The following is a 21854-nucleotide window of genomic DNA, read 5'->3' as shown; positions in this document are numbered from 1 at the left end:
CTCTTGAGCCCTCAGGTGGCCTCTTAGACTCCTGGTCTGTGCTTCCTGGCAAACTGACCCTTCATGGCCTGATTCAAATATCACTTTCACTCATTCATTTCTCTGCAAATATTTATAAGCATCTCTGATGTATTAGGCACTGTGCTGAATGCAGAGGACACAATTATGAGCAGAAATAGATGTGGTTCCATCCTTCATGGAACTTACAGTTTATGTATGTCATACGGTTTATGTATGACATTAATAAATATCAAACACAAAACACAAAAATATGTTGCAAGCTGAGACAAGTGCTCTGAAGGATGGATTCAGGGTTCTATGGGGTATGTGACAGAGGAACTTGACCTGGACTGGGGGTCAGGGAAGTTCCCTGGGAAGAGTCACTTGAGCCAAGGCCCAAAAAATGAGTAGAGAAGATGGGGGAGGCTTTCCAGACAGAAGGATCAGAGTGTGCAAGGCTGCAGGGCTGAAGGGAGCCTGGCACAAGTGCAGAACCCAAAATTCAGAATGGCTAGAGTACAGAGGACAAGGGAAGAGTCTTTGGGGTGAGATTAGAGAGGTGTAGATGAAGTGTGGCTTCGTTGGCCATATGAAGGAGTTTGGTCTTTATTCTGAGAGCCACTGAAGGATTTAAGCAGGGGAATAACTTGATCAGATTTGCATTTTGAGTGGAGCACTGTTCTCTGAAGCCAGCAGAGTTATAGATAGTACACCTTCCTCTTAGATCCACATCACCTTGTATGTACTTCTGCAGAAGGGGCTTTTTCACCTCTTTTGAGTCATGGACCCTTTTGCGAATCTGATTCACATATTTTCAGGGTTCCGCACACTCAAAATGATTGAATGGAGTTTGATGTAGGCACTGTTTACAAAGATATGGGCAGAATTTTGGAAACCCAATATGGATGGTGAAGCACCCTGGGCTATAAAGAAACAGGGAGCAGTTACCCCCCATAAGCCTGAAAGACAAAGGGGAACCCAAGAAGCACTACAGCTGTGACTGTAAGAGAGGTAGCCAGTAAGATCTGTGGCCTTGGGCAGAGGAATGCAGCCACTGTTGGAGAAATATATACCCCTACTTTTCTCTCTCCCTCTCAGATTTCCTGGTGGTACATCTCAGTAGCCAAATCCAACTAAAAGCCCATGGGCATCTAGTGAGCCCATCTGATGGAGTCTGTAGATGGAGTCAGCTTCCTGGGACACAGAACAGTATAGAGAAGATATAGTTGGGGAGCAGACAGGGAATACCCAGCATATATAACTTTTTATGATTAATTTTAGGGGACACCCTGAAGTCCATCCATGGATCCAGGCTAAGAGACTTTGCTCCAAAATGATACATAGCAAACTGTATTCTAGTTTTTTATTTTTAATGTCTGTCTTGTCTGTTACACTGGGAGCTGCAGTGAGGCAAGAGCCTCACCCATCTCTGTGTCCCTGTGCCTAGTCTGTGCCTGGTGTCCAGTCCATGTTTACTGAACAAGTGGCAGGTGGCAGAGTGGGCCAATTACAGTGGGGGCAGCTTGGTGTGGGATTGTGCCTCAGTGATGTTCTTTCCCTGACTCTTCCCAGTGAGTTTTGGTGGTAAGATGTGATCTTGAGGTGGTACTGGGGGTGGTTAGGCAGGTCTACCTTCCCCTAACATAGGGACCCTTCTACTTCCCTGCAGAGAGGACAAAGAGAAGGCCCATCTAGTGTGTGTGCTATATTGTAGACCCAGGATTGGTAGCCTCATATCATATTTCTAAAGCAGAACAGTCTCACTCAGCTCCATGCCCATTAGCTCCTCAAACAAGTGTATCAGGTCAACCAGGGAGACTTGTGGCCACAGCTGCCATTTTGGCCAACATCAGCAAACTTCCTGACCACACCACCCACCGGGAAATAAATAAAACTTAATAAACCACCTCTGGGAAATAGGCAGAAACATGGAGGAAGGAGAAGACTAGAAGAAATATTTATTTTAAAAATCCAAAATGGACCAAAAAAATCCCCCAAACCCATCTTTTCTTCTTTTGGTTTGGAGTAAAATTCTAGATTATAATATTTAAATGTCCTGTTGTGTCAGAGTTTTGTCCACTGAGGAGTAATGACTTGGTTGTCAAAACTGGTACTCTATACATATAAAAATAATCCTAGTTATATGCATATACACACGTTGGTATAGACACATGTATCTCCTTGGGCAGTTGATGCCAGGCATAGAAACAATGAGACCCCTACTATCAATGAGCACACCCACCACCGAGATCTTGGTTTCTTATACCATTCTCCAATAGAAGAGAACAGGGCTCCTTGGAGAAATGCCTGTATCTAGGACTGCGAAAGGAAATATACAAAATGATCCTAGAGAGGGAGATCAAGATGGCAGAGTAGGAGGATGCAGAGCTTACCTCCCCCAACAAACACATCAAAAATACATCTGCAAGTGGAGCAATTCTCACTGGAAACAAACGAGACTGGCATAAAGACACTTACACAACCAAAGCTGTAAGAGAAATCCACATGGAATCAGGTAGAAAGGGAAGGAAGAAAAGCAATCAGGTTGGGACCACACCCCTGGGAGGGGACACAGAAGAGGAGGGGGGTTACACAGGTTCAGAGATGCTCCCTGAGGAGTGAGCAGTTTGAACTACATATTGGGTGCCCCAGCCCCAGGATCTGACACTGGGAGGACAAGTCCCTTTAGCTGGTTTAAAAACCAGTGGGATCAAACAACACATAAAAAAGATTATACACCACAATGAAATTGGATTCATCCCAGGGTCACAAGTATGGTTCAACATATGCAAAATTGATCAATGTGATACACCACATCAACAAAAGAAAAGACAAAAGCCACATGATCATCTCAATAGATGCAGAAAAAGCATTTGATAAAATTCTACATCCATTCATGAGAAAAACTCTTACCAAAGTGGGTATAGAGGGAACATATCTCAACATAATAAAAGCTATTTATGACAAACCGACAGCCAACATAATACTCAATGGTGAAAAGCTGAAACGCTTCCCACTAAAATCTGAAATAAGACAAGGATGCCTGCTCTCACCACTTCTATTCAACATAGTATTGGAAGTTCTAGCCACAGCAGTCAGACAAGAGAAATAAATAAAAGGTATCCAAGTTGGAAGAGAAGACGTAAAATTGTCATTATATGCAGATTACATGATAATATATATAGAAAACTCTGAAGACGCCACACAAAAACTGCTAGAACTGATAAGTGAATTCAGCAAGGTAGCAGCATACAAGATTAACATACAGAAATCTGTTGCATTCTATACACTAAAAAAGGGAAAGTAAAAAACAATCCCTTTTAAAATTGCATCAAAAAAAAAAAAAACCACTCAGGAATAAACCTGACCAAAGAGGTGGAAAGACTTATGTGCTGAGAACTATAAAGCATTAATAAAGGAAATTGAAGGTGATTAAAAGAAATGGAAAGCTATCCCATGCTGTTGGATTGGAAGAATTAATACTGTTTAAATGGCCATACTACCCAAAGTAATCTATAGATTTAATGTGATCCCTATCAAATTACCATGACTTTTTTCACAGAACTACAACAAATAATCCTAAAATTTATATGGAACTATAAAAGACCCAGAATTGCCAAAGCAATCCTGAATAAAAAGAACAAAGCAGGAGGCATAACCCTGTAGGCTTCAGACAATACTGCAAAGCTACAGTAATCAAAACAGCATGGTATTTGCACAAAAACAGATGTATGGATCAATGAAACAGAATAGAGAGCCCAGAAATAAACCCACACACCTATGGTCAATTAATCTTTGACATAGGAGGCAAGAATATACAATGTAGAAAAGACAGTCTCTTCAGTCAGTGGTGTTGGGAAAGATGGACTGATGCATGTAAGTCAATGAAGTTAGAACACTCCCTCACACCATACACAAAAATAAGCTCAAAATGGCTTAAAGACTTAAATATAAGACATGACACCATAAAACTCCTAGAAGAAAGCATAGGCAAAACATTCTCTGACATAAATTGCAGCAATGTTTTCTTAGGTCAGTCTCCCAAGACAATAGAAATAAAAGCAAAAATAAACAGATGGGAACTAATCAAACTTACAAGCTTTTGTACAGCAAAGGAAACCATAAATAAAACGAAAAGACAGCCTACAGACTAGGAGAAGATATGTGCAAACAATGTGACTGACAAGGGCTTAATTTCCAAGATATACAAACAGCTCATACAATGCAATACCAAAAAGCAAATGACCCGATTGAAAAATGGGCAGAAGACCTAAATAGACATTTCTCCAAAGAAGACATACAGATGGCCAAGAGGCACATGAAAAGATGCTCAGCCTTGCTAATTATCAGAGAAATGCAAATCAAAACTACAATGAGATACCACCTCACACCAGTCAGAGTAGGCATCATTAAAAAGTCTACAAATAACAAATGCTGGAGAGGATGTGGAGAAAAGGGAACCCTCCTACACTGTTGGTGGGAATGTATATTCATGCATGCATTATGGAAAACAGTATAGAGGTTCCTCAAAAAACTAAAAACAGAGTTGTCATACGATCCAGCAATCCCACTCCTGGGCATATATCCAGACAAAACTCTAATTTAGAAAGATACATGCACCCCAGTGTTCATTACAGCACTATCTACAATAGCCAAGACATGAAAGCAACCTAAATGTCCATTGACAGATAAATGGATAAAGAAGATGTGGTATATATATACAATGGAATATTACTCGGCCATAAAAAAAAGAATGAAATAATGCCATTTGCAGCAACATGAGTGGACCTGGAGATTATCATACTAAGTGATGTAAGTCAGAAAGAGAAAGACAAATACCATATGATATCACTTATATGTGGAATCTAAAATATGACAAATGAACTTATTTATGAAACAGAACAGACTCATGCCAGCACACACCCCAGCCTGTACCAGGTGCCCACTCTGGCACCTCTTGTTCCAGCACTGCTCCCCTCTGGGGCAAAGGTATCAATGCTGGAGGGGGAAGGGGAGAGCACACACTTAGAACCAGCTCGGACCCAGCCCTCAGGACCTCTGTTCCAGCAATTTGGGATCAGACCCCACACCCAACAGGGCAGTGATGGCCACTGAGCAGAGGAGAAGTCCTGCCTCACACCTGGCCCTGGCTTCAGCCCCTCCTTCTCCAGCCCCACCACCTACCAAGATGCTAGCTGCCAGCACACCCTGAGAAAAGATGTGACTTGTGCTCATGTCAGATCCAGCTCTCCCATCAAAGCTACTGGGCACATGCAGACTGTGTAGGGATGCTCCCACAGAGGACAACCCTTCAAGACCAGGATAGATAACTGTTTCACCTAATTTCATGAAGACAGAAAAAGTTAAGCAGAATAAGAAGACAGAGGAATTTGTTTCAAATGAACAAACAAGGAAAAAACCCTGAAAAAACAACTAACGAAACATAGATAAATAATTTACCAGATAAACAGTTCAAAGCATTATAATAAGAATGCTAACTGAACTAGGGAGAAGAATAAGTGAACACAGTGGGAATATTAAGAAGGAACTACAGAGCTTCCCTGGTGGCACAGTGGTTAAGAATCCACCTGCTACTGCAGGAGACATGGGTTCAAACCTTGGTCCGGGAAGATCCCACATGCTGCGGAGCAACGAAGCCCATGCACCACAACTACTGAGCCTGCACTCTAGAGCCCGCAAGCCACAACTACTGAGCCTGCAAGCCACAACTACTGAAACCCGCATGCCTAGAGTCCATGCCCTGCAACAAGAGAAGCCACCGCAATGAGAAGCCTGCGCACCGCAATGAAGAGTAGCCCCCACTTGCTGCAACTAGAGAAAGCCTGCGCGCAGCAATGAAGGCCCAACACAGCCAAAAATAAATAAATAAAATAAATAAATGTATTAAAAAAAAAAAAAAGGAACTAGAAAATATAAAAAAAGAACCAGTCAGAACTGAAGAATACAATAACTGAAATGAAAAACACACTAGATGGAATTAACAACGGACTAGGTGATACAGAAGAACACATAAATTGTCTGGAAGATAGAATAATGGAAATCACCCAATCAGAGCAGCAGAAAGAAAAAGAAATTTTAAAAAGGAGAATAGATTAAGAGACCTCTGGAACAACATCAAGCATACCTGCATTCGCATTATAGGGGTCCCAGAAGGAAAAGAGAGAAAGGGGTTGAAAATGTATTTGATGAAATTATGGCTGAAGACATCCCAAACCTGAGGACGGAAACATATCCAGGTACAGGAAGCAAAGAGGATCCCGAACAAGTTGAACCCAAAGAGACCCACAATAAGACATCATAATTAAAATGGCAAAAGTTAAAGAGAGAATTCTAAAGGCAGCAAGAGAAAAACAAAGAATGATATACAAGGGAACCCTCATAAGGCTATAAGCTGATTTTTCTGCAGAAACTTTGCAGGCCAGAAGGGATTGGCCATGATATATTTAAAGTGCTGAAAGGGAAAAACCTACAATGCAGGATATTCTACACAGCAAGATTATCTTTTAGAGATAAAGAACTTCTCAGATGAGCAAAAACTAAGAGTTCATTGATACTAAATGGACCCTAAAAGAAATGTTAAAGGGTCATCTCTAAATGGAAAGAAAAGGCTACAAGAAGAAGTAAGAATCTATAGGAAAGGAGAAATCCCAATAGTAAAGGCAAATATATAGTAAAGGCTGTGGATGAACCATTTAAATAAGCTAGTATGAAGATTAAAAGACAAAAAAAATTATGAAATCAACTATAACTACAATAAACAGTGAAGGGGTACACATGAAGATGTAAAATATGACATCAAAAACACAAAACATGGGGAAGGGAAATTTTAAAAATGTAGCTCTTTTAGAATGTGTTTGAACTTAAATGAGTATACCAGTTTAAAACAAGTAATTATAGTTACCAGTCAACATAGAATGAAGCCCATAGTAACCATAAATCAAAACCTGCAATAGAAACACAAAAACCCGAGAGAGAAGAACACAAGCATTCCACTAAAGAAAATCATGAAACCACAAGGTAAGAAACTAAAAGAAGAAGGAAAGAACAGAGAAGAACTACAAAAAGAACCAGAAAACAAGTAACAAAATGGCAACAAGTACAAAGATGTCAATAATTATTTTAAATGTCGATGCACTAAATGCTCCAATCAAAAGACATAGAATGGCTGATCAGATGAAAAAAGAATAAGACCTCTCTATAGGTGGCTTACAAGAGACTCACTTCAGAGCTAAAGACACACAGACTGAAAGTGAGAGGATGGAAAAAGATATTTTGTACAAATGGAAACAAGAAAGCGAAGGAAGCAATATCAGACAAAATGGACTTTAAAACAAAGTCTATAACAAAGGACAAAGAAGGGCATTGTATAATGATAAAAGGATCAAGAATATACAAGGGATATAACACTCATTAACATATATGTGCCTAGCATAGGAAAACCTAAATATATAAAGCAAATATTAACAGACATAAAGGGAGAATCCCACAATAATACAATAATAGTAGGTGACTTTAACACCCCACTCATATCAATGGACAAAACATCCAGACAGAAAAATCAATAAGGAAACAATACTCTTAAATGGTATGTTAGACCAGTTGGACTTAATAGATAGCCACAGGACATTCTATCCAAAAACAGCAGAATATACATTCTTTTCAAGTGCACATGGAATGTTCTCCAGGATAAGTCACATGCCAGGCTACAAAACAATTCTCAACACATTTCAGAGGATAGAAATTATATCAAGCGATTTTTCTGACCACAAGTATATGAAACTAGAAATCAATTACAGGAAGAAAATGGGAAGAACACAAACATGTATAGACTAAACAACATGCTACTAAAAAACCAATGAGTCAATGAAGAAATCAAAGAGGAAATTAGAAAATACCTCAAGACAAGTGGAAATAAAAGCACACCTTTCCAAAATCTATGGCACGCAGCGAAAGCAGTTCTAAGAGTTTATAATGATACAGGACTACCTCAAGAAACAAGAAAAGTCTCAAACAACCTAACCTGGTATCTAAAGGAATTAGATAAAGATGAACAAAGCCCAAAGTCTGCAGAAGGAAGGAAGTAATAAAGATCAGAGAAGAAATAAATAAAATAGAGACCAAAAAGCAATAGAAAAGATCAATGAAACCAAGACCTAGTTTTTTGAAAAGATAAACAAAATTTAAAAGCCTTTATCTAGCCTCATCAAGAAAAAAGAGAGGGGACCCAAGTTAACAAAATAAGAAATGAAAGAGAAATAACAACCAACATCACAGAAATACAAAAAAGAAATCGTAATAGTATATACTACAGACAGTTATATGCTAACAAATTGGACAACCTAGAAGAAATGGATAAATTTCTAGAAGCATACAATCTTCAAAGACTGAATCAGAAAGGAATAGACAATCTGAACAGACCAATCACTAGTAGTGAAACTGAATTTGTAATAAAAATAAACTCTCATCAAACAAAAGTCTGGGACTGGATGGCTTCACAAGGGAATTCTACCAAACATATAAAGAAGAGAAAATACCTATCCTTCTCAAACTATTCCAAAAAAATTGAAGAAGAGGGAGCACTCCCAAATTCATTCTATGAAGCCACCATTACCCTGATATTAAAACCAGACAAAGACACCACAAAAAAAGGAAATTACAGGCCAATATCTCTGATGAATATAGATGCAAAACTCCTCAACAAAATATTAGTGAACTGAATTCAACAATATATAAAAAGGATTATACACCATGATCAAGTGGGATTAATTCCAGGGATACAAGGATAGTTCCAGATCTGCAAATCAATCAATGTGATAGCCACATTAACAAAAGGAAGGATAAAAATCACATGATCATCTCAAAAGATACAGAAAAAGCATTTGACAAAATTCAACATCCATTCATGATAAAAATTCTCTTCAAATTTGGTATAGAGGGAACATATCTCAACATGTTAAAGGCTATTTTTGAGACTGGCCAAGATGGCAGATTAGAAAGATGCTGAGCTCACCTCCTCTCACGAGCACACAAAAATCAGAGCTACTTGTAGAACAGCCATTGAATGAAAAAGACCAGAACCTACAAGAAATGATCTTGTACAACTAAAGACATAAAGAAGGAACCACAACAAGACGGGTAGAAGGGGCAGACTCAGAATATAATCAAGTCCTGTACCCCCAGGTGGGTGACCCACAAGCTGGAGAATAATTATATTGCAGAGTTTCTCCCACAGAAATGAGAGTTCTGAGCCCTACGTCAGGCTCCCCAGCCCAGGGGTCCTACACTGGGAAGAGGAACCCCCAGGGCATTTGGCTTTGAAGGTCAGCAGGGCTTAATTTAGGGAGTTTCGCAGGACCGGGGGAAGTAAAGACTTCATTCTTAAAGGGCACACACAAAATCCTACATGCTCTGGGACCTAGGGCAAAAGCAGTAATTTGATAGGAGCCTGGGCCAGACCCACCTGCTGGTCTTGGAAAGTCTCTGGAGAGGTGGAGGGCAGCTGCGGCTCACCCTGGGCACATAGACACTGGCTGCAACCATGCTTGGGAGTTCCTTCTACCACTGGACACTGTTGTGGGTGGGCACCATTGTGGTACCCTTCCTCTAGCTCATTAGCACCAAGACCTGACCCCACTCAAGAGCATGTAGGCACCAGTGCTGGGACTGACTAAGCAAGCTGGGTGGGGACTCAGCCCCACCCAGGAGCAGACAGGCTACCTAAAGACTTCCTGAGCCCACAGCCACCTCTAGACATCCTCTAGACATGGCCTTGACTATCAGAGGGCCAAGGCCCAGCTCCCCCCACCAGCGGGCAGGCACCTGCCCTGCCCTCCAGGAAGTCTGCTCAACATCACCAATTATTAGAGAAATGCAAATCAAAACTACAATGAGGTACCAGCTCACACCGGTCAGAATGGCCATCATCAAAAAGTCTACCAATAACATAATGCTGGAGAGGGTGTGGAGAGAAGGGAACCCTCCTACACTGTTGGTGGGAATGTAAGTTGGTACAGCCACTATGGAGAACAGTATGGAGGTTCCTCAGAAAACTAAAAATAGAACTAACATATGATTCAGCAATCCCACTCCTGGGAATATACCTGGACAGAACTCTAATTCAGAAAGATACATGCATCCCTATGTTCATAGCAGCACTATTCACAATAGCCAAAACATGGAAACAATCTAAATGTCCATGGACAGATGAATGGATAAAGATGTGGTACATATAGACAATGGAATACTACTCAGCCATAAAAAAGAATGGAATAATGCCATTTGCAGCAACATGGATGCAGCTAGAGATTATCATACTAAGTGAAGTAAGTCAGAAAGAGAAAGAGAAATACCATATGATATCACTTATATGTGGAATCTAAAATATGGCACGAACGAACCTATCTACAAAACAGAAACAGACTCACAGACATAGAGAACAGACTTGTGGTTGCCAAGGGGGAGGGAGGAGGGAGAGAGAGATGGACTGGGAGTTTGGGGTTGTTAGATGCAAACTATTACATTTAGAATGGGTAAACAACAAGGGCCTACTGTATCTCACAGGGAACTATATTCAGTATCCTGGGATAAACCATAATGGAAAATAATATAAAAAAGAATGTCTCTATGTGGATAATTGAGTCACTTTGCTGTACAGCAGAGATTGCCACAACATTGTAAATCAACTCTACTTCAATTTTTTTATGAAGGCATTCAAACTGAAGATAATGGAGATAATGGAACTCGTATACACTGTTGGTGGAAATGTAAATTGGTGCCACCACTGTGGAAAACAGTATGGAGTTTCCTCAAAAAACTAAAAATAGAACTTCCATATGATCCAGCAATTCTACTCCTGGGTATATGCCCAAAGAAAATGAAAGCACTAGTTTGAAAAGATACAATGCACACCAATGTTCATAGCAGCATTACTTATAATAGCCAAGATATGGAAGCAAGCCAAGTGCCCATCAACAGATGAATGGATAAAGAAAAGTATATAACGCTGTGTATATATACAGTGTATATATATGTGATTGATATATATACCTATATATATTCCACTATATATATATAGTGGAATATTACCCAGCCATTAAAAAGAATGAAATTCTGCCATTTGCAATAATGTGGATGGACCTAGAGTGCATTATGCTTAGTGAAATGTCAGACAGAGAAAGACAAATACTCTGTGTTACCACTTGTATGTGGAATGTAAAAAATAAAACAAATGAGGGAATATAACAAAACAGAAACAGACTCACAGTTATGAAGAACAAACAAGTGATTACCAGTGGGAGAGGGAAGGCGAGAGGGCAAGATAGGGGTAAAGGATTAAGAGGTACAAACTATTATGTATAAAATAAATAAGCTACAATGTTATATGTACAGCACAGGGAATATAGCCAATATTTGATAATTACTTTAAATAGAGTATAATCTATAAAAATACTGAATCACTCTGTTGTACACTTGAAATGAATATAATATTATAAATCAACTATACTTCAATTTTTTTAGAAAAGATGATCCCAGAGCATCTTATAGTGCCAGAAAGTAAGGAACTGCTCAAAACAAAACAAAACAAACCACAATGATGGGACATAGGAGGCAATTGAAAGAGCTCCCTGTGACCAATGCTGGAACAATTTGAGCAACAAGATTCATAAAGTAATACTGGATTACAACTCAAAGTATAAAGTAGATATCATGAATCCATTGTGATATAAATACATGATGGAATAAATAAATAAATGGAGGAAAGGAAACTAATCTCCCATACAGAAGAATTCCAAATTATTTATGAAGATTTATGTAGATATTTATGTAGATGGAGCGTAACTTCCCACTCCCTAAGTGTGGGTTGCCCATAATGACTTTCTTCCAAAGAGTACAGTATGGGAAGGAAGAAATAAAAGAGTGACTTTACAGTGGAGAAACCCAACAAATATTATCTCAGCCAGGTGATCAAGGTCAACATCAAGAGTCTAAAGTCATATAGATAGTGTGTACTCTTGATATGGTGTGATGAAAATGGCACTTTATTTCTGTGGTCTTCCCCCCCCCAAAACCCCGTAACTCCAGTCTAATCATGAGTAAAACATCATATAAATCCCAACTGAGGGACATTCTACAAAATACCTGACCAATAATCCTCAAAACAGTCAAGTTCATCAAAAAACAGGAAAAGCTGAGAAACTGTCACAGCCAAGAAGAGCCTAAGAAGTCATGACAACTAAATGTGATGTGGTATCCTGGGAGGGGGGAAAGGTACATTAGGTAAAAACTAAGAAAATCTAAGCATGGATTTTACTTAATAATAATTTATTTTAATAATAAAAATAATGTATCAGTATTGGTTCATTAATTGTAACAAATGTACCATACTAACATAGGATGTTAATCATAGGGGAAATTGAGTGTGGTGTATATGGGAACTCTCTGTACTATTTTACAATTTTTCTGTAAATCTAAAACTATTCTAAAAAATAAAATTTATATCTCAAGAACAGGTACTCTATGTCTAAAAGATTGAGTCTGTTACATTTAAGACACAGTGATGATCAAAACGACATCAGCAGTTAAACTGTTGTTCTTATAGCAGCCACACTGGCTCTGTCTCTGTCTCTGTCTGAGGCTCTTCAAAGTGTTTTTTCCTAATGCATTGCTATTGTGCTACCCTCTTAGTGCTGCTGTTTTGATTTTTCTCCCTCATTCACTTTCACCACCCAGTCCAGGGAATTAAACAATCTCAGTAGCAAACAGCAAAATTTGATTCTTCAAATATTCATTGGGTACCCAGTTTGCCCTTTATTGTAGGAATCAACAGTGAAAGTCACAGTCCCTGTATCAAAGTGCTGGCAGTTTGGTGGAAGACAAACATGTCCCCAGTAAATGCTCCTTAGTCCAAGAGCAGATAGAACAGAAGGGAGTGTGAGGCACATAGAGGAGGCATTGGTCAGCTCAGCCGGGGGAGGCCAGGGTGTTCATAGGAGAGGATGCCTAAATTCGGTCTGGAAAACTAGGTAGGGGTTTTCAGGGAACACAAAGTGGAGGGAGGGGACCTCAGCAGAAGGAACAGAGGTGCAAAGGCAGAGAGGCTGGAAACGAGTATTAGGGAAACTGGCGCAGCTGGAGGCTGGAGTGTGAAGGGTGGGTACTGGCAGGTGGGAGACTGGAGGGAGACCAGGGTCAAGTCATGAAGAGCTCAGAGCTCCCGAATGAGGAGTCTGGACTTTATCCTGATGCAGCGGAGAGCCCCTGCAGGGCTTTTAAACAGGGAAGTTATATGATCATATTTAATTTTTGAAAGATAATTCTGATTGTGGTATGGAGAATGGATTTGCAAGTAAAAAGAGGAAAGAGGGGAATGCAATGGTTAATCTTGCACTACCTCCCCCTCATCTGAGTTTACGAATTTAGGGTCTCTTCTGACTGCCTCGTTACTTCCAGAGTTCACCCTGGGGTCTCAAGAGAAAGCTGCAAAAGGGCAAAGGTGATCCAAGTCCTGTCTAGCCCGAGTGGTGAGTCACTGGGCTCTAGCATGTGACACTGACCTCATACCAGGGCTGTCCCCCACACAACACCAATTTGACAATCATTCATTGAGTCAGATTTCTTGATCTTTGAGCAGCAATTAACACCTATGTCTCAGTTTCCTCAAGCTCATCACTGGACCAGAAGGGCAGAGTAATAGTGTCTTATCACCATCCCCGCAGAAATACATCACCCTGACATAAGGGAATTTGGCTTTTTCTGGGACTTGGACTCATAGCTGTGTAATCAGAACCTTTAGTCCACGGCACAACTGAGCTTCCTGAGGCCAGAGGCACATTCTCTGAAGTGACCTTTTAGACACAGACTCTGAGTAGGGGTCAGCAAACTACAGCCTGTAGGCCAAAGCTGCTTGCTACCTATTTTTGTAAACAAAGTTTTATCAGAACACAGCTGCTCTCTTTCATTTATGTATTATCTATCATCTACGACTGCTTTTATGCTATGACAGCCAAGTTTGGCAGATTCGACAGAGACCAGATGGTCTGCAAAGCCTGAAATATTTACTATTTGATCCTTTACAGAAAAATTGCCAACCCCTGGTCTAGATCAACACTTTGCAGTAGAAATATAATGCAGGACTTCCCTGGTGGCGCAGTAGTTAAGAATCCGCCTGCCAATGCAGGGGACACGGGTTCGAGTCCTGGTCCGGGAAGATCCCACATGCCGTGGAGCAACTAAGCCCATGTGCCACAACTACTGAGCCTGTGCTTTAGAGCCCGCGAGCCACAACTACTGAGCCCGTGTGCCACAACTACTGAAGCCTGTGCTCCTAGAGCCCGTGCTCCACAACAAGAGAAGCCACCTCAATGAGAAGCCTGTGCACCGCCAACGAAGAGTAGCCCCCGCTCGCCACAACTAGAGAAAGCCTGTGTGCAGCAACGAAGACCCAGCGCAGCCAAAAATAAATAAAGTAATTAATTAATTAAAAAAAATAATAACGCAAACCACACATGTAATTTAACATTTTCTAGTAGCCGCATTTTAAAAAGTAAAAAACAAGTGAAATCAGTTTTTAATAATGTTTTCTTTAACCTTTGTGCAACATATTATTTCAACATACAATCACTATTGTACAATTAATTGTATTTTAACAAGGTATTTTATGTTCGTTTTTCAAATAAGTCTTCAAAATCCAGCATGTATTTAAACTGACAGCACAGCTCAATTCAGACTAGCCGCATTCCAGGTGCTCAGTAGCCACATGTGGCCAGTGGATACTGTATGGACAGTGCAGGTCTGCACTCAGACCCTCCAAAGAGTGAGACCAGCCCCAGATTTTGGTGCAGAGGTCAGCCTCAGCAGAGCCTTAGGCTATAGGGGAACAGTTGTTGCATAGTTAACACTCCAGTCCTCAGGGATCTTTGCTCTTTCGTCAGAAGATGGCCCAGCATAGAAAAGACCTTACTTTTTCCAGTTGCAAACTGTGGCAACCTCCCTCGGTGTGTGCTGAGCCTGTACTTTTGGAATTTGGCATCCTCAGACCACCCTGCGTGGATTATGGTGGTTCAGCGCTTCTAATTTTTGGTCCCTTGTTTGGTGGTTAAAATCATCCACAAGGTGGATGTCAGATTCTGCATGACAAAGAGAAGGCTACCCACTTCCTTGACCCACCAGAGCTAGAGGGACGTCCTGCTGGAAGAAACATATTCAGCTGAATTCAGGCCTTGGGGAAACTCAGGTGAAACAGGTCTTGTTTCTTGTTCTCCTGAACCTCTGCCTTAGGGCATTATAGTCAGTTATGAGAACATGTTTGAGTTTCATCTTTCCCCTGGTATTTCTTCAGTTTCTTTCTTTCCTACTTATATATAAAGAAGGGGTCTCACAGAATAAAGTTTAAAGGTGTATCCTTTTCATTACAGATCTTTGTGGTTCCCTTGATCCTGCCTCAGAATTTAACCACCTTTTTACCCCAGAATACTTACAGTCTTTTCTCTATCAGGGCCTTTATTCAGGGTACATTTCTTATTTTGAAATCCTCCTGTTTTATAAGTTGGCCTAATGCCGTTCATTCATGGCCTGTGGCATCCTTTTCTACCGTGAATGGATATGGCTTAGTGAACATTTACCCACTCAGCATATATTTACTGAGCACTACTCGGTGCTAGGCAGTGTTTCAGGCATTGGAGACAGAGTGGTGAAAAAGATACAACCCCTGCCAATCAAGTGGGAGGTACAGACTCTTAGAAGCACAATTCTGTATGAGGTGAGATGTGCGATGACCTGCATATAGATGCCCAGAGAAGGGTCACCTGAGGGAGGAGATAGGGAGGTGGGGAGGAGGGGAAGATGGGAGAAAGGGAATGCCTCACGTCCTCAGGCTCAGTGCAGAGTGACCGGCTCATGAACTGCTTTTTTTCCCACAGGCCAAAGCCCAGAAAGTCCTGCAGAAGCTGGGTGATGTGCAGGAAATATTTCACAAGAGGCAAATGAGTCTGATGAAACTGGCAGCCAGACAGACTCGCCCAGTGCAACCCGTGGCCCCGCGTCCTGAGTTCTCCCCAAAATGGGTGTCACCAAAAATCTGCCAGCCCTCCACCTTGGGTAGGTTACTTGGGGAAAGAAGTTTTGTGGCTTTATGTTTCATTGATGCCCATGAGGGTTTAGATTATGGTTGCTTAAGATGCATAATGGTTACTGTTTTGACAGATATTATTTAAGATATGGAATAGTACAGTCATTGAAGACATAAATTTAGGTAAAACTGAGTGCCTGTATGCCAGGAAAAGCTCACAGTCTAGTAGAAGAATAATATAAATGCACAAATACCATTAGCATGAAATAAACTCCATTAAGGACCTTTAAAAGGCCCACAAGATTCTATTAGCAATGGAGGGGTAAAATTGGTTCTTTGAAAAAAAAGAAAAAAAAAGATGAGTCCTTACACCAATCCTACGTGGTCTTGATTACTATAGCTTACTAGCTTACTAGTAAGCCTTGAGATCAGGTAGTGTAAGTCTTCCAACTTTGTACTTTTTCAAGATTTTCAAGATTGTTTTGGCTATTTTAGGTCCTTTTCATTTCCATATAAATTTTACAGTCACCTATCAGTTTCTGCTGGGATGAATATATAGATCACTGAATTAATATATAGATCAATTTGGGGAGAACTTTTATCTCACCAATGTTGAGTCTTCCAATTCATGAACGTTATAACATTCCACTTATTTAGGTCTTCTTTAATTTCCCTCAACAGTATAGTAGTTTTGAGTGTAAAGATCTTACACATTTCATGTTTTTAAAAGCCCTATAATAAATTGAACTTACCATATATAACTATCAATAGGAATATATTTCTGTATAGAAAAATAATCATATCATCTGTGAATAAGGACAGTTTTACTTCTTCTGTTTCAATCTTTATGCTTTTTTTCCCCTTGCCTTATGATGATTGATGGCTGGGACTCTAGTACAATGTTGAATAGAAGTGGTGAGAGCAGACATCCATGTCTTTTCCCAATACGCAGGGAAAAAGTTTATTTTTCACCTTGAAGTACAATGTTAGCAGTAAGTTTTTCACAGATGCCTTTTATAAGATTGAGGAAGTTCCCTTCTATTCCAGTTTGCTAGGAGTTTTATCACGAATGATTATTGAATTTTTCAGATGCTCTATTTGGTGCATATATTGTGATGATCATATTTTTTTCTCCTTTATTGGTTTATATGGTGGATTACAATTATTTCTTTTTAAATGTTAAAACAATCATGCGTTCCTGGGTAAACACTCTTGGGTATGATATATGTGTCATTTGTTACCTCATGTATTTTATTAAGCACATATTCATAATTATTATGTCTTCTAGATACACTGGCCCTTTTATAATCATGAAATATCTCTCCTTCCCTTCTTATCTTTAGTAATAGTCCTTGTCTTGAAGTCTATTTTGTCAGATATTAATAGAGCCATTCCAGCTTTCTTATGCTTAGTGTTTGCATGATACACTTTTTCCATTCTTCTATTTCTATTTTTAAAGCATATTTCTTGTAGACAGCTATAGTTGGGTCTTGCCTTTTAAAAACATGCTAACCTCTGCTTTCTAATTGGAGTGTTTCGTCGATTTTACATACTATGTAATTATTGATATAGTTGGATTTAGAGCTACTCTTTTGTTACTTGTTGTCTATTTGTCTCATATGTTTTTTATTCCTCTGATCTCTTTTCCTGGCTTCTTTTGGGTTAGCCAATTTTTTAGTATTCCATTTTAATTCCTCTACTGGCTTTTTAACATACATACATAACTTTTGCATTGTTTTTTCCCCAGGTGTTTCTTTTAGGGCTTACCATGTGCATCCTTAATTTCTCACAATCTACTTTGAGTTAATATTGTAGCACTTTATGTAAATACAGGAAATTCGCAAAAGTATAGTTCCATGTGCCCTTTAATCATCCTCTGTGCTATTCTTATCCTAAATAATACATCTACATATGTTACATACCCCAATATTGTGTTATAATTTTTGCTTTAAACAATCATATATCTTTTAAAGAAATTGGGAGAAAGGAAGAAAAAATGGAAAAAATAAATATAATTATGTATATAATTTTATATTTTTTATTTATATTTATAATTTTATATATATATATATATATATATATAATTTTATCTTTACCATCCTATTCACCATTTCTGGTGTTCTTTATTCCTTGTTGAATTACCATCATGTGTCTTGTCTCTTCAGGCTGAAAACCTCCCTTTGGCATTTCTTGTTTTTCAGGTCTGCAACAAATTCTTTCAGTTTTTATTTATCTGAAAATTATGGGGTCTTTTGGTAACTCTCCATTTAGTACAGCTTACAGTCCCCTGTCTCCTACAACATATTAAACTTTTTAGAATTAAAAAGTTGATAACAGTTTAGTGAATTTCTTTCCTGAATTTTTCCACACACATGCATACACATGCACACTCAGACACCCTTATGCACACATACCACAGAAACACAAACACTCACACATAGAGAGACATCCTTCTTGGATGTTTGGAAACAGGGCTTGGTTCTCCTTACCTCTCATCTAGGGCTCTTTCCCAAAACTAAATTATGCTCCTTTCGATGACTTTGCTTCCCTCATTATTTTTTTTTTTTAATTTGAGTAAAATTACTTTACAATGTTGTGTTAGTTTCTGCTGTACAATGAAGTGAATCAGGTGTATGTATACCTATATAAAGGATGTATGTTTGTTACAAGTAAACAAAGCAGGAATGATAGATTGTTTCTCAGCTTTTTGAACACAAGATTTCATAGTAGATAATGACCCTCCTAGGATCCACAGATCTTTGACATGTCTGAACAGGTATTGTTGACCTTGGTCAGGCAACTAGCTCATTTTGTATAACAATCCTGCACTTTTGTTTTGGAGATTAACCACCAAGTGTGGATTCTAGCTGATCGCTAACAGGATTTTCAAATACACTTGTCTGATTCCTTAGTAACTGAGTCTGTGCCAAGATAGACTATTATATTTCACAGTGTAAGGAACATGGTCAGAGCTGCTTAGAGACGGGAGCTGGAATCTCAGCTCTGACTCTTGGTAGCCAGGTGTCTTGTGTACAACATTCAACCTCTCTGAAGTACATATGAACATGAAAAAATTCTTTTGTGGCTATAATAATAGCTAAAATATACTGAGTGCTTGCCACGATCTAAACACTGTGCATACTAACTCATTAAGGCCTCATAACAACCCCATACTGTAGGCTTTCTCATTATTCCCCATATACAGATGAAGAAGCTAAGGCTCTTTGATAACGTATGCTTCGTGTGTGGAAGAGCAAAACTGGAGCGCTGGCAGCATGACTCCCACGCCCCTGCCTTTAACTTCATCGCTGTACTTAGCGTTAAGGGAAGGTGCTTCTCAGTCATGGGTTTTGCCAATTAATGTATGCATTTCCAGCTTCCCGTTATTATGCCTGGAATTACTCAGGTTACAGAGATCCTGTAGAGAATGAGGAGCCCAATGGATTGTCCATTGTTATAAAATAGCTTCAGTGGTCACATAACTCGGGGCAGCAAACAGTGCTTCACTACAGATTTCAACATAACATGTATGGGAAACCCACAGAAAGCCCAAGCTGCTTCCAGTTGGCTCACAGAACTTGAGGCTTGGGAGGGGCCTCTGGAGGCAAGACAGTCAACCTCCAACAAGTCTACCACAGATAAGCATCAGGGTGATATTGGTGGCATTAGCTGGATGACATTTTGGCCATAGGACCCAGAAATGCTCATATCCTGTCCTGGATTAATCACAAGTATCCCATGAGTTTCCCAAAGAAACTGTATATACAAGGGTGGTGATGGTGACAAGAATTCAAGTTACCACTTACTTATTAGCCTTGTAGCCATCACCCCCAATGCAGCCCTCTGGTAAAGCTGGGTTAGAAGCTTCAAGCATAACCAGGGCTTCTCCTACCCAAATCCCAATCTTACTGCCAAATGGCCATGGAGCTTGAAGAAGGGTATCTCTCAGGTGTCTGAGAGCCCTGTGGGAAGGAGAGGACAGAGGGAGAATGATTGAGAGGAGAGAGCAAGAGCAAGGCTGCCCAATTCCCTCTAGACTCAGCTGATTCTTCACACAGTCATCCTGTCCACTAAAAATATGGTTGCATCAGTTTTGTAATGCAACTGTTAGATCATCAGATTAGCAACGATTTCTGCCTAGGGCAGACATGGACATTCCCTTATATAATCACAGTGTGTTTAAATGGTAAGATTTTAGTATTTTTCAAATTTTCTGTAATAATCACAAATTAATTACCTGTATAATGGAAAAAATATACTCAATAGAATGTGGTACCTAGAATTGAATCTTCTAATCCAAGAACATCAAGTACAGTATTATACATTGCAGATGATTAATGCTAAATATCAGGGCATCAAAAGAATCCATGAAGTCTGGAATAGTTAAGGAAGATTTCATGAAGAAAGTGACTTTTTAGCTGGGCCTTAAAATTGGGAATGATGGAAACTATCATTTTTACCACATTACATTTACTGATTTGTTGTGGTTTGATGTTTCCTGTGGTGTTGAGTGTGACTTTTTTCTCTTTGAATCAAGTGCCTGGGATTAAGGACTCTTTCTTTTCTGCATCTCTCCTTCACCTCCAATTTCATCTACTACCTTGGAAATCACTGTAGCAGCTCAGTGAAGCTTTGTTAATCAGCTACATCAACATGGTCCAAGTCAGGCTAAGTGCTCTGAGTTATTTATAAGCCAAATTAATGGCAAGTTTTCTTTGTCTCTCTAGCTCCTCATCAGAAAACATCTGAGGAACATTATGTGGAGACGGATTTAAACTCTGTGGAAAAGGAAGATGATGAGACTAAATTTGAAGTCAAGGTATGATCACCTTTCCTTTACTGATAGAAATTTCTGACATAAGATTGCTGCCATAATTATCAATAAACCAATAAATTGTGTTTCCCTATTTCATACCTACCATCACCTCCAGAAGATGTGCCATAAAGGCACGTAGCACAGACTAGTGCTCCCAAGAGATGAGGTTTGTAGAATTTCATCCTTTCCTTTCTTCTTAATTGCAAATAGAAACCAAAAGCTCTTTGGTCATAATGTACATAATTGTTGGTAGATATTGTTTTATTGAAGGAAAAGTCATTTTGTTCATTCCTATAATCTGACTTCACATTTAAAATTGGTAGAACAGTGTATGGTTTATATATAAAAAGAACATGACAGGGCTTCCCTGGTGGCGCAGTGGTTAAGAATCCACCTGCCAATGCAGGGGACATGGGTTTGAGCCCTGGTCCGGGAAGATCCCACATGCCGCGGAGCAACTAAGCCCATGCGCCACAACTACTGAGCCTGCGCTCTAGAGCCCGCAAGCCACAACTACTGAAGCCCGCATGCCACAACTACTGAAGCCCATGCACCTAGAGCCCATGCACCTAGAGCCCGTGCTCTGCAACAAGAGAAGCCACCGCAATGAGAAGCCCACGCACCACAACAAAGAGTAGCCCCCACTCGCTGCAACTAGAGAAAGCCTGTGTGCAGCAACAAAGACCGAATGCAGCCAAAAATAAATAAATAAATAAATTTATCAAAAAAAAAAAAGACAAAATTACATACAGCTACACACACACACACATGCATATATAGCTGGTGAACTCTGAATAAGCATTGTGGATTGTGCCAAAGTCATTTTCATGCTTTTGATACTATACTCTAGTTGCGTGAGATGTTAACATTGAAGGAGGTTGGGGGAAGAGTACCTGGGACTTCTCTGTACATTTCTTTGCAGACTCATGTGAATCTATATAATTATTTCAA

At 39.7% G+C, this 21854-nt stretch overlaps 2 protein-coding genes across 5 annotated transcripts in view; one reads left to right on the top strand and one right to left on the bottom strand.

The window, feature by feature from the left end:
- The window catches only part of MCF2L2 (MCF.2 cell line derived transforming sequence-like 2), a 240006-nt gene that overhangs the window by 117651 nt on the left and 100501 nt on the right, over nucleotides 1–21854 (top strand). For all 4 annotated transcript variants that reach the window (XR_014262970.1, XM_082459952.1, XM_082459954.1 and 1 more), the window contains exons 13-14: nucleotides 15939–16116; nucleotides 20815–20906. Coding sequence is in view for 3 of the 4 variants with exons in the window: in XM_082459952.1 (XP_082316078.1) it covers nucleotides 15939–16116; nucleotides 20815–20906 (270 nt within the window). In the remaining variant the exon portion in view is untranslated. The remainder of the gene's footprint in view (nucleotides 1–15938; nucleotides 16117–20814; nucleotides 20907–21854) is intronic.
- B3GNT5 (UDP-GlcNAc:betaGal beta-1,3-N-acetylglucosaminyltransferase 5) overlaps nucleotides 1–21854 on the bottom strand; it is an 83351-nt gene that overhangs the window by 8634 nt on the left and 52863 nt on the right. The window lies entirely within an intron of this gene.

Source organism: Balaenoptera physalus (genome assembly GCF_965194825.1).
Source record: "Balaenoptera physalus genome assembly, chromosome: 4".
In the NCBI taxonomy this organism is placed as follows: Eukaryota; Metazoa; Chordata; class Mammalia; order Artiodactyla; family Balaenopteridae; genus Balaenoptera; species Balaenoptera physalus.
Note: the sequence above shows the minus strand (reverse complement) of the source record. Positions and strands in the feature narration are given on the sequence as shown.